This window comes from Ammodytes marinus (genome assembly GCF_949987685.1).
Source record: "Ammodytes marinus genome assembly, chromosome: 20".
In the NCBI taxonomy this organism is placed as follows: domain Eukaryota; kingdom Metazoa; phylum Chordata; class Actinopteri; order Uranoscopiformes; family Ammodytidae; genus Ammodytes; species Ammodytes marinus.
Window position 1 is genome coordinate 7,057,331 of NC_137224.1, and position 13,034 is coordinate 7,070,364.

General features: G+C 40.8%; 1 protein-coding gene across 1 annotated transcript in view; it reads right to left on the reverse strand.

Annotated features, from left to right (window-relative positions):
• The window catches only part of dock1 (dedicator of cytokinesis 1), a 172,877-nt gene that overhangs the window by 39,573 nt on the left and 120,270 nt on the right, over nucleotides 1–13,034 (reverse strand). Inside the window, exons 30-35 of the mRNA XM_080049354.1 lie at nucleotides 10,157–10,235; nucleotides 9,181–9,281; nucleotides 2,916–2,974; nucleotides 2,083–2,231; nucleotides 897–982; nucleotides 355–511 (exon numbers count right to left, since the gene is read on the reverse strand). Coding sequence (XP_079905480.1) covers nucleotides 355–511; nucleotides 897–982; nucleotides 2,083–2,231; nucleotides 2,916–2,974; nucleotides 9,181–9,281; nucleotides 10,157–10,235 — 631 coding nt within the window. The remainder of the gene's footprint in view (nucleotides 1–354; nucleotides 512–896; nucleotides 983–2,082; nucleotides 2,232–2,915; nucleotides 2,975–9,180; nucleotides 9,282–10,156; nucleotides 10,236–13,034) is intronic.

A 13,034-nucleotide genomic window follows, 5' to 3' on the forward strand; every position in this document is an offset into this window, starting at 1 on the left:
AATATGGATACATAACAAGAGCATGGCTTCCACTAGTCTGCCTTGCTTTTCCACTAAATAAAAGTAAGTTGGAATATAACATTGTTTATGAATCACAGTGGTAGACAGTAGACTAAAAAACATGAATAAACTCAAGCTAAGAACACATTTTAAACAGCCAGGCACAGCAGTAACATTACATGACTCAGATAAATGCTCCATATAGTTCAACGCGTAGTATTACATTAGACACAATTGACACGTGTATTGACGACATTATCCTATGAACAATGCCTGAGTGTTGATGATAAAGACCTTGTTGATACCTATTGTTTAAGTTATTATTCATTGAAGGAGAAAAGAAAGCCATCTTACGAGCACGTTGACAGTGCAGCTCATGCGGTTTTCCTTGTTCTCGTCGTGCATGATGGTCCTGTAGTCCAGCAGCCTCTCCAGCAGGCGAACCACCAGAGTGACAAAGTTCTCTCCAGTCTTGGCCAAGTACTTGTGCTTCCTGCAGTGCTCCAGTAAACTGGTGTGTGTGTGTGTGTGTGTGTGTGTGTGTGTGTGTGTATGTGTGTGTGTTTTTTGTGTTTGTTTGGAGTGGTGTTTTTCAGTGGGGAAAAGGAGCCAGGACAAGAGAGAAAAACAAATGTTAAAGCATGTAATAAAAGGTACTTTTACAGTTTCAAATATAATACTTTTGACACTAAGGATTTTGGCGAACCAATCTTTTTTTCGTGCCTTATTAAAGCAGGGTTAGCAACCAACTGAGCAGAAAGCACGTTTTACAGTAGGCAAACTGTGACGAAAGGTTGTGTGATCATCGGCACACTGTGCTTGCAATGTTTGCAATTAGCAATATCTAAACTTGTGAGAGGCTCAGGCTGTAATCCTGCCCATTAATCAGCACTTACATTTTCTGAAAGAGAACTTTGTACTGCTCGTCTCCGCGGCCCCCCTCCACCTCGTGATCCAGCTTGGTGATGATCTCGTTCTCAAACTGCAATTAGACAGAGCAGGCGTAAATAATCAGTGGAGCTAATTTTTCAATTCATTAACGCCATCTCCCTGTCTCACTCTCTCTATCCCTCTCTCTCCATCAAGGCTTGGCTGAGGGGATCTATGCTCACACTCCAATCGTCCTTCTCTTGCAGCCTAGAAGGTTGTGAGCAGCTCTTTTCTGTTCATCATCTAAGCTTTTTTTTCATCTGAATACATTTGGTTCAAACATAGAACAAGACTGAATCATGAGACACATCCCCTTTTATTTTTGCTCTGTTGTTGCTGTAGCGTCTGACAGTGATGCATGGGCCTTATTTCCCTGATATTTGTATTTTTGCTGCCGTTTAAAAAAAAGGGGTTTTATTTTGCTGAAACAAACCAATTTTCACCGACTTCTTGATTTGCTTGAGTGTTGGCCAAGTCCAAATACAGAACAGAAGCCAAGTAAGAAAATGCATAAAGGCTGCGATTTGCTAAGCCAGGGATTTACACAACACACATAGAGACACACACACAAGCCCAGTAAAGGGAATAAAGCTGGTTTACAGCATAAAAAGGGCCAAAGTGAAATTGATCACGTTTCTGAATGTGAAAGGGGCATTTATCATCGATGAGCCACACAAGTGACACAATGACCAGATAAGCAATATGCCCTTCCATTGAGAGAGGTTTGCCTGTCTTTCCATGCCTACAAAGGCCATCACACACACATTAACACACGTTAAAAGTTCAATAAGGTACCACATACTTTGAGGGCCCACACAAACGCCACACATACTGAAACATCTAAATGCAGAACAGCTGTTTCAAAACGGATTGTCGTCATGCAGAGAGGCTTAATTTTGCACCGTGACGGGGCATTACATTAAATTCCACTTACCGTGGCCGTTGAAAATCGCAGCACAACAAAATGAGATTTGCAGAATTACAAGCAAGCTCGTGGCTATGGAACTTTTTTCTCAAATGGACTATATATCCCCTCCTGCAATGTTTACTCCTCCTCAGACTCTCACGCCAGCACCCACCCACTACTTCCCAAAAAGTATAATTTTTTATTACAGTCCTTTTGTTCCTAAATGTCTTTTTCAAAGGACGCACCCGCTGGAAGCTGCATGTGAAGTGGAACTCGCACTGCATCATGTCAAAGAAGATGGGGATGGTGGCCTTTCGCAACTCGATCTCAGGGACCAGCGTCATCTCCAGGATAGGACCCACCATCTCTGGGATAAATTTGATCTTGTGGGGCCCTTAGAGAGAGGAAAAAAGAACATTTACACAAACTCAATCACCATACTACTCAACTCATTTGTAAACTTTAATTTCAATGGAAAAAGTACATGATGATCCTAAACTGCACACGATAATACCTAATGTGCTTCAGATTTAAGATTAGCTGTTGCAAAAAAAAAAAAAAAAAGAAGGAAATATTTTTATAATCCGTTTATTGAGTCTCATCTTATCTTAATTGAACATAACAATCATGCGGTAAATTAAAAGCTTGAACCATACACCTCAGTAAAAAAATAGAAAATGGGGCTCATATAATAAGCCAGTGAATGAGCCAATCTAATCTAGTGGAAAGCTGTAATTATGGGATCAGTTGGTGCAGGTGACAATGAGAAGACTTTAAGAGAGGCACAGGTGCCAAAACGTAACGCTCCAATCCCTGCGCTGCAATCTCATTCCATTGAGATCCGGCTGCTCCGTCTCTCTCGTCACACAACATAAAGCCAATTAACACATGATTGTCTATATTTAGCTGCTGTACTTTGCGGGGTTGACAACACATGAGTGTGGTGGAACTGAGCTGGAATACAATCTAATATAAATTGAGATAATTTAACACCTGTCAATTGCTAGCGTTATACTGCAGGGTTTGAAAGATTGACCTTATATATTGTTATTTGGTAATGAGGATGTTGTTGAATTACCTAGATTGTACCACATATCCCTGATTTCAAAGCCAATGTGTCTTCTCATGTCCTGGTACCTGAAACACAGACAGAATACAATTTTACTCCACAAGCACATAGTCAAATCATCGCATAACAAAATAAAATGACTTGGGGCTCAATTGATTCAGATAAAGAAATAACCATGCTACTTCTTTAGAGCTTCCAGTTGACACTTGAGACACAGCGTGAGGAAGTGAGATGGAAAAGCAACAACCAAGTGACAGTTGCAATTTTTGAATCAAACGTATCTTCTTTTATTTCTGGTGTATATATATATAATATAGTCATTCTGAGAGCTATACTTTTCTATAATGGAAGCCCATATCTGCTGTGCCCAAGCCAAAGACAACGTGCATTATGTGTGTGTTCCTGTTGTCTTTCTGCAAAGTGCTTATACATGGTGTAAGGCAGTTCCTTTAGCCTTTTTCATCTATCCCTGAATGACACCTGTTAGAAAAACACATAACTAGACCTGATATACAGTGTCAGAATGCACAGACAATTGTCAAGTTTGTTTGTTCTATACACTACTGACTTATTAACGCCAATGCAAGCTTGAAGTTGGTGTTAATCAGCTACTATCTCTCTTCTGCTATGTGTATTCATTCGAACACACAGAAGACACAAGTGTTTGATCAAACCTTCTTTGTTGGTACTAGTTCTTTAATGTCGGCTTTTCTGTTTGTCAAGGGCCCTTCTGTAAAACAAAGACTTGCAAAAGACTCTGAAAGGATCAATCCCGCCCTGACTTTTTGCCTAGCTTTTTTGTGAAACGAAAGGGGCTTATAAGGCGATCAGCTGGGCCATGTACAGGTCATGAACCCATCTCTAAGGCAACTTGGAGCCAAGCTGTCTCCCTACATGTAACACAGGCCCGGGTCACAGAAAGGAGACATGGTGCAGTGGGAAAGGACAAAGAGTAAAAGACAGTGAGTGATGGAGAGACTAACGGGAGTGGAAAGAGGTGCGGCGGTAGAGGCAGAAACTGAGACCAGCTCTGCGAAGCCGATCACGTGAAACAAAATGAATGGATTTAGTTGAAAAACCGATTGGACCCTTTGATAAAAAAAAAGAAGAAGAGTAAGTTCAAGCCTGAAATTGTTTTTCAAAATCGAGAATATAGAGGAGGCAATGCAGTAGATAGATAACAGTCCTGAGAGAGCCATTTCTGAGCGCTTTTAACCAATTTCCACTGGCCCTGATATAGCATGCTGTAGCTGTTACCACTGCATGCGGAGAAGGAGTCAGATGTATTTTCACTGCTGGTGCATGATGCGCCATGGGGGATTAACTGCCTCCAACTGTAATATTGGGGTTTGTGTTTTGAAGATGTGCCAAACCGTCACAGCCAAAATCTGTACTCTCAACCAGGCCATGAGGTTGGGCGGGCTGAGCAGGCAGCAAAAACAGGAAAAAATTGGTTGGACACCAAGTAGATGTATAAATCCATCCTAACAGCATGCTGTGTTACCCACTGTTCTATAATATGTTTAGAGGTTATAAAGCTCCCTTGCTTACACCTACTGCTCAGACAATTTACAGAAGCTACGGTTGCCTTCAAGGAATCGAAGCTAACTAACTATGATATATTTATAGGATAACTATCATACAACAACCACTCTGTCTTCTTCTCCGTCTTTCAACAGATTTCCAGCAGCCACCCACAATATATAAAAAGTTAACACATACCACTGTTTAGTTTGTCCTTTCTGTGCTACTGTGAACACATGGTGTCTTGCCTTGCTCCTATGTAGATATTAAAGGCTCATTCTAAAGCAATTACAGTCTGTTCTGAGAAATAAATGATAAACACTGTACCTTTAAGCATTCATTGAGATGAATACTGTATGTAAAACAGTGCTTGGCATGGTTCCCTTCACAGCAGGCGGAACTAAACTAAGGAAAGTAGTGCAAATGTTGGTTTATTTAGAAATCAAATATCTGACACCACTTTATGGGGGGCATGCCAAGTTATATGTGGTGAAATACGTCTCCTCCTCCAAGCACCCTGACGGCGAAACACCTCTGCATGACATTGTACAGAAGTAGAAAAGACAAGAGCCTGGGTACCAAGCATTCTTACAGTGTGACATTTCAGGAGCCCTTGATGGAATTCTGAAACCCCAATTGATTGTTTTGCCAATAGTGTACAAACCCACACTAATGTATTTTGACGCGGATGAGGCGAGCATCGAAGGAATCCTTAACAAAGACGCTGCGTCACCTCTTTGCCACCCTGGCCGGGTCAAAACAAGTTACAGTATTAGGCCGTCAGACGGAGAGGGAGTGTCGCTATTAGGCCCAAGGATTGATTCTCCTTGCAAAGTAGTGGCCAGATGACAAAGTATAAATAGATACCTGCCTCGATGAAATCCTGTAAAGCTGCAAGAGAGAAATTGTAACGCATTATGTGTTACATCTTAGACTGTTTTTGCTGCTCATTCACACTTTCATGTGCATTAAAAGGTGCATTGTGTAGAATGTATTGGCACTTTCCAGAACAGACTTGGTAGAAATGGAACATTTAATTCATAAGTATGTTTTAAATTCAATAATAAATAACTTAAAAAATTCAAAATTCTTGTTTCTTTTATTTCCCTAGAATGAGCCTATTATATTTACAGTACATAGGAGCGGGTCACACTACACAGAGGCCGCTATGTTGCACTGCCATGTTTCTACATTAGCACAGAATGGACAAACTTAACATCCAAGAATTGTTATAGTGGGTTTCCTGGGGATATGCACCTGTTGGAAGATGAGGAAGAAGTACTAAAGAATAAATAATTAAATACATCTTCTCCTCATCACTTGGTATTGTGGACAGACTTTATATTGTGGACAAACTTGCTGCCATCTTTAGTAACTAGCTTCTTGTCTTTGAAGGCATACTGTAGCTTCTGTTATCATTCAATGGCATAGATCATACGTATTTATATCTATGATTCAATGGGAGGGGGTAACCAAGGTAGCGTTGCAATCTAGACCTTTTACCACTTCATGCCACTGCAACTTTAATGTGAAATGTGTTAGTGTTTTTTTTTACTCCTGCACATTTGCGTGCCTATGATCACGCTCCTTGCACGCACATGGAAGTGTGTGTGTGGGGTTCCTCCCGTGTGTCTCTACATACAGGTGAAACTCATATTATTAGAATATCATGGAAAAGCTATTCTTTTAAGGTAATTTAATTTACAAAGTGAAAGTTCCATATATTCTAGATGTATTACACAAATAGTGATATATTTCGGGCATGTTTTGTTTAACTTTTAACTTTTCCGGCTTACAGCTCATGAAAATCAAAAATGCAGCATCTCAAAATATTAGGATATTCCATAAATCCAATCAAAAAAATTGTTTATAATACAGAAATGTCGCACTTTTGATAAGCTGTAAGCTGGAAAAGTACAGAACAAAACAAAAAGATGCCTGAAATATAGCAATATGTGTAATACATCTAGAACATATGGAACTTTCACTTTTTCAATTAAATTACATTAATATAATTGCTTTTCCATGACATTCTTATCATATGTGTTTCACCTGTATGCAGATGCCTGTACGGGAGGCATCATGGTGTCCTCCTCATCTGAGCTGAGCCAGACGCAGGGTGCTGTTCTGTCACACTCCCTCAGGCAGGAGACAGGCAGCTATGACTGTCGGCTGTCAGGACCTACAACGCCATACCTGTCAGCTACGGGGCGGAAAGCTCTCCGAGAGGTTAATGAAGAATAACATGTCTACAGAGAGGGGACAGCGGTAGAGCAGTGAGTGGGATCTGGAAGAATCTCAGCTCCTGCACTGTGTGTAATCCAACCAGGTCAGGGGACAAAGATTATTATGACTGAGAGGAGAAAAAGGAGGAAATGGATGTACAGCAGAGGCATGAGGTGATGGAAACAGAAGAGAAAAAACATACAGAGGGAGTGTATAGCATGAGAGAAAAACAAGTGATTGACAAGCAGTGGTCTGTGCCAATAGGTTAGATGTGATCAAAGACTGAAGCAAATTTAGTGTAGTGTGTGTGAGATATTCAAAAAACCTGACAATATGACACCTCCACTCAACTCGTATTAGCATATCATGACATCAACTTTGTTGCATGATCACTTATTTAGTCTATTTTTGTCATGCGAGGTTGAAGGTTTGAAAACAACAAGACAAGTTTATTTATATAGCACTATTCAGACACAAGGCCATTCAAAGCACTTTACAGGGGCATAAATACATCAAGATTAGAAATTAGAAATAGCATTTAAAAGACAGTAAAAACAAAGAAAATTCAAGATTCAAGATTAGACTTTAATAATTTAGACAGGGATGTGGAATGGCTGCAATGAAAATTACGTGACTGGCAATAGTTATTTTCTATATAGCCTATTTTACTTAATCGCTCTTTCATTTCAAACTTATTTAAAAATATTGGGGAATCAGTGTTCACAAAACCAAATACAATGTATTTTGAGGCAATCATGGTACATTAGATATCATGTAGGCCCATCACATCCGTGTCTGTTCGGACCGAAGTCTCTTTCTCCAAATTCGGTCCCATTCTTGTACTCTAAATGGAGCAACATGATACGCAAAGGCATTTGTCGTCCTATTCAGGCCATTACACTGCAGCACATGTTTGTAAAAACATGTTAAGCCAGGTGGTGTAAGTGTTGGGGGGGAAGATGAGGATCACGCAGACATATGTAATGGAACGCAACTTCACAAACATAACCGGTACAGATACGTGTGTGATGTAGGATAAAAGCCGATGCAGAGCGCTAAAGAGCCGTGCTTCACACATCTCTGATTTCAACCCTCTCTGTTCCCTGCTCCCCAAACCAAGGTGCAGTAATTGGTATTGCAGGCAGCACTGACAGTTTGCACGCCAGCACACAGGGAAATGGGATTGCAGAGAGGGTGAGGTAAAAAAAAAAAAAGAGAGAAGGTGACTATAGTAGGTGGAGGCAGAAAGACACACAGACAGGAAAAAGGAGTGTGGGCGGGCAGAGATAGAAAGAGTGGGTGAGAGAGAAGTTGACAACCCCTGAAAAATATCCCCCTTTGCTTGCTGGCTCTGGAAGCCACCTGGTTATATTTGAATGACATATTTAACAATGTCAAATAAAACGGTGTGGGAAAAATAGCAAGGCAGAGATCAGCCATTTTCTCTGTTGACGCCCAGGAATGGCAGTTATTGTGTGTATGTGAATCAAAAAGCTGTTTCTACTCTGGGAAGGCTGACAAGTGGAGAAAGGGCAGGGGAGGGGGAGAAGGGGTAGCTGGGAGCGTCTTGTTTACTGTGTTTGGCTGTTTGTGTGGGGAGTTCATCAGGGCCGATAATAAAGCACTGACCAACGAGGAGTGTCGCTCTCTCTCTCCAGCGCGCGGGGGCCGGTGTGATGTATGCTTTGGTGACAAAAGCTCCTTCCAAAATGAAGAGGGGAGCCAATGTGCTCCACGTCTGCCCAGAAAAGCATTTACACGTTTGGCTGCGTTACCAGAGTCTATGAGAAATACTAATGTAGACGAATGGCTTTTTTGTAGATACAGACAGTGGATGATGAGAAAAACAAAACCCTTCTGTCTTTGGAAAGATGGGTTAGGGCTTAGTGCAGATATCAAGAAGCAATCAATATACAGTAATAACAATAGATTTTATTTGTCGGGGGCCTTTCATGACACCCGAGGACACCTTACAAAACATTAGAGAGAGCACCAACACATTTAAAAAGTAAATTCAAGGTCACTGGTTAAGAACATTTAACGTAGATACAATCATGGTGGACAGGGGGGGAGGTTATACTGGGTTTGCTAATCGTGATTTGAGTTGTGATTTGAATTGATCAAGAGAGTCCAGTTGACGGATGTGAGGTTTTATATTGATTACTAATAACTGATATTGCCTCTTTATCCATTGAGGAGAATAATAAGAAAAAATATTTAAGGAGAAGCCAGGACCTGCATATTAAATTCTAACAGAAATCTTTGTCAGATAACCTTGGAGTTGAGTATCAAGATGTGCTCTCTGTAACCCCTGGTGTTACTACGAAGCTGTTATGTTTTGTTCAGAAGGGCGAATGACTGGTGCAGCCCTTCACTGGAGCCATGGGATGTTGGGTATCCCTGTGAGCCTACGTGTTATGAATAATAGAAAGTCTGCTCATGCTGGGGTTGGGGAGGGAGACCGGGCTGTGTCAAGTGTGCTAAGAGGACCTCCTAAGGGTCGACAGAAATGCCGTGTACTCACTTTTGGAAGATTTTGGCTCGTTTGTCGCTTGAGAAGTTCTCCAGCTGCAATGACTCCTGGGTAAGGAAGGCTACGGCAAGGTGGAAGTAGTTGTTCCACAGCTGACCGACATGCAGATAGAGACAAAGGGTGTTAGAAGAATACAATAATTCCTTATTTAAAGGTGGTGTCAGCGATTGTGGAGAATGATTGTTGACAAAATCACTTTTATATAAAAAGCAGTGAATATCTCCTCAAAATCCGTTACCTGTCCATACTGTGTGTGTGTGTGTGTGTGTGTGGGAAAAAAATCCAGTGTTATTACACAGGCTATTTAAATGTGGGCCACCTTTGTTAACATACCCTTGGTTTAGATACCAGTTTACAGAGCCTAGGCTGTGTATAGGTAGTGGATCATGAGGAGATATTCACCGATTTTGATCAAAAGTGATTTCTTCAAGAAGCTTTCTCCAGATTCACTGACTCACTCCACCTTTAAATATTTAAACATTTGACTCAAAAAGCCAGTTTTATAACAATATCCTTCAGAAGCCCAGTGCACTATGTGGGCAGGAAAGCTTTACAGTTTAACTACATCAGAGCAGGTTTAGGGGAGATGGATATACTTGAGTGTCTGGAAGCTGTCTCAGTGGAGGGAGAGGTTGGTGATTTAGGTCACTGGCCTCCAGAGCACACTCTCCATCAGACCATGACTGCTAAAAAGAGTGCGACTATATATCCCCCACTTTTTCACCGCAGTGCAAATAGTCCATACATGCATAGGAAATAAGTCTCGTCATGATGAGTTTTCAATGCATATAGAGTACCTTCTTTCGAAATACATGCCCGGATCAATACTCTTTAAGACTACTGAGCTTGAGTTTAAAATCAGGAGGAAAAACAATTTAAATGTTTTTTTTTCAAGACCTAAACGGGATATAACTCACAGTAGAATACTGTAAAAATGAAGCTACGGAAAAAAAGGTCCAGCTCTTACCTGTAGCTCAAAGTTGGTTTGATCCAGGAATTTCTTGTTCAACACGGCTGCATACTGATTAATGGCCCGTAGGAACACCCTGCAAAAAAAGAAGAGGAAAGTGTTTTAGATCTACTCTTTTGACATTAAAATAAAAAAGGTATTCGCACACTTTAGTTTCTAATTAAATGAGGTTGTAACGTCACTTTCAAACAACTGCTCTTAAACCTCTGCATTCTCCTCTTAAACCACTCGGCATGTTGATTACGTAGCCTACGGATATTATCACTGAAATACCTGTGCTAACACCATTGAACAAAACACTCACAACATAATGTAATGCATTAAGGAAATGTTCACAAATGTGCCTTGTTTGACGGAAACAGTTTAAAGTGTTGATTATATTTTAATTGCATTCCAATTGTAAAAAAAACAAATGCAATACTATTTCTAAACGATTGATGTCAAACGTCTAGCACAACATTGCACACTCATCCACCACACTTCATAAATGTGACTACTTCCTGCACTTGACCTGAACATTGGCACTAGATTCACAACCGCTACATCAGAATTGCCAAATTATTTGGAAAGCTGAACTGTAACGTTAACAATGCTACCAGAGAAAGAAGAAACACGTGAGTGGTTTGTACATACGCATATAATAAAAATAGAATAAGAACTATGCCCTTCCAACAGAGGTGAGACTGGTTGAATCTTTCAAGTTGGCAGACTGAGGTACAGAAGGGATGGAGGCACTTCAAAGAGTAGACCCAAATGAGAACTCTTTCTGATGGGTTAATCCACCCTGATGTTGAAAATACAATTTTAATAACTTAAGTGGCATTAAGCTTTTAGAGAGGAATTATGATTGCTACTTACAGTGGTAGAGACCCATTCAATATCTAACTCATTTCCCAGGCGGAACCAGCAATACAACAATGTGTGTACCAATCTCTTAAAGCTCCCATATTATACACTTTTCGGTACTATTATACACCATATTATATGGTCTTAGTGGTCACTAATACGTTTTTCTTTAATTGTTTGCTGAAAAAAACTTTCAGATAATTTATTGTACTATGCTGAAGTTCAGCTAATCTCACAATGGCCTATTTTTAAAAAAGAGCTGCAGCTCCCCTCGTAAATATACAATCTTTGCGCTGCCCCCGCCCCCTGTCCGGAAGCGAAGCCAGATACGCCTCGCCCTCTGTCTGTCAGGGCCGTGGACCAATAAGAAATAGGGGTGTGGGCTGCACAGTGGAAGCTTCTGGCTTTCCAGTTTGTGAGGTCAGAAAAGGGGAAAATTCTGACTGGAGTATATTGGGTGGGGGAGGGGTGGTGGTTTCAGAAAGGGGGATTATGAGAAAAGGAGAGTGTTATTTTTTTAAATATTTTGGCAGTCTCTAGACACACTGTGGACCCATGGATATGTTAGAACACATTTAAAAAGTGCATTTAGCATAATATGTGACCTTTAAGTATTACCCGGCGAGAAAGAGAAGCCCTTATCATGAGTGTTTGTGAAAAAAATAGCCAGCACAGCATATTGATGTGATGCATAATATTGTAATGAAATGCCTGTATCATGTAATCATGTGTATGTATTCTATGTCCAGTGAGGACCCAATGACGTTTAGCCAACTGCTGCAGCATTAGCTAACAGGGATCCTTTTAATAGACTAATAAACAGCATATTCAATAACCTGGTTTACTGTATTTTAAAGGATCCCTCTAGGGTGTTGTGGTTTGAGTTTCGTATTCCAGTTGGCATGAGTAATTCATACACAACAACTACTAATCAATAAACAAATTGCAACAAATGATTTCCCCCCAAGGGGCATATGAAGACGCATCAGAATGTGCAATGAAAAGGTGCAAGGTGAAACAAGGGCAATTGTTACACCACTTAAGTGGATCGCATCAAGGTTTCATGAGCAGGCATTAAAGCAGCATGAAGATGTAATGCTTGTGTAACCGACACTGGCAGGTGAGTAGCAATCTGCTGCACAGGCGGCTCCGACAGAGCCCAGTGCCTTTGTCGTGGCACAAGCTAAATCGTGGGAATCGACAATAGCTCACACCTTATCTTGGGAGTCTCTTACTGCTTGGCAATAAGGGTCAATGTCACCTGTGCTTACTGTAGGTCTAAATGTCCTTGCTGTAGAGACAGGTCTGGGGGTTTCCCCTCACTTTCCAGCCTAACTGACCTTGAAAAGGAATAACAGTCACTGTGGAGACGACAATGCCATGGGATCTAGGGTATTTTAAAGCTATGCAGTATTCATGTCGCACATTTATCTCCATTGCTGACTAAATAGTATCTGGGTCTGATGTGTGATGCATATTAAGAGTCACCTTAATCATTAACTGGAAAGGTTAACTGTCATTTAACACCTTTGGATAATCCATTAGAAATCCATTTCTCTGGCTCTCTGGCCTCAGAGTGGGAGACCTGCCCCGCCCCCCTCCCCATCTCCTAAGTACTCAGGCAGCCTATTACCACCATCCTGTCTGCACAAGCACATGCTCCCCCTCTGCACACCTCACTCAATTTACTGCAGCTGTGAACATGTCAATATAGTTGCTATGCATAACGCTGGACTAATGCTAAACTGTGTTTCCACCCACTGCACCTGTGGGCTCAGAAATATTACTGCTAAAAACACAGGGATCATTATTTTTACTTAATTTAAACAATGGATAAGAATGGGGGGGGGGGGGCTTTTTTATTCATCTTGCTAATGTCTGCTACTGTTGGCGAGTTTTTGAACTTGTCAACCTGAAAAAAAATGTGAAGCTACTGTATTTCTGTTGGGAAAAAATTGAATATGCCCTACAGAACAATAATAATGTATAACAATGATATGGGAAAATATGTTTTTTTGCAGTACCAATA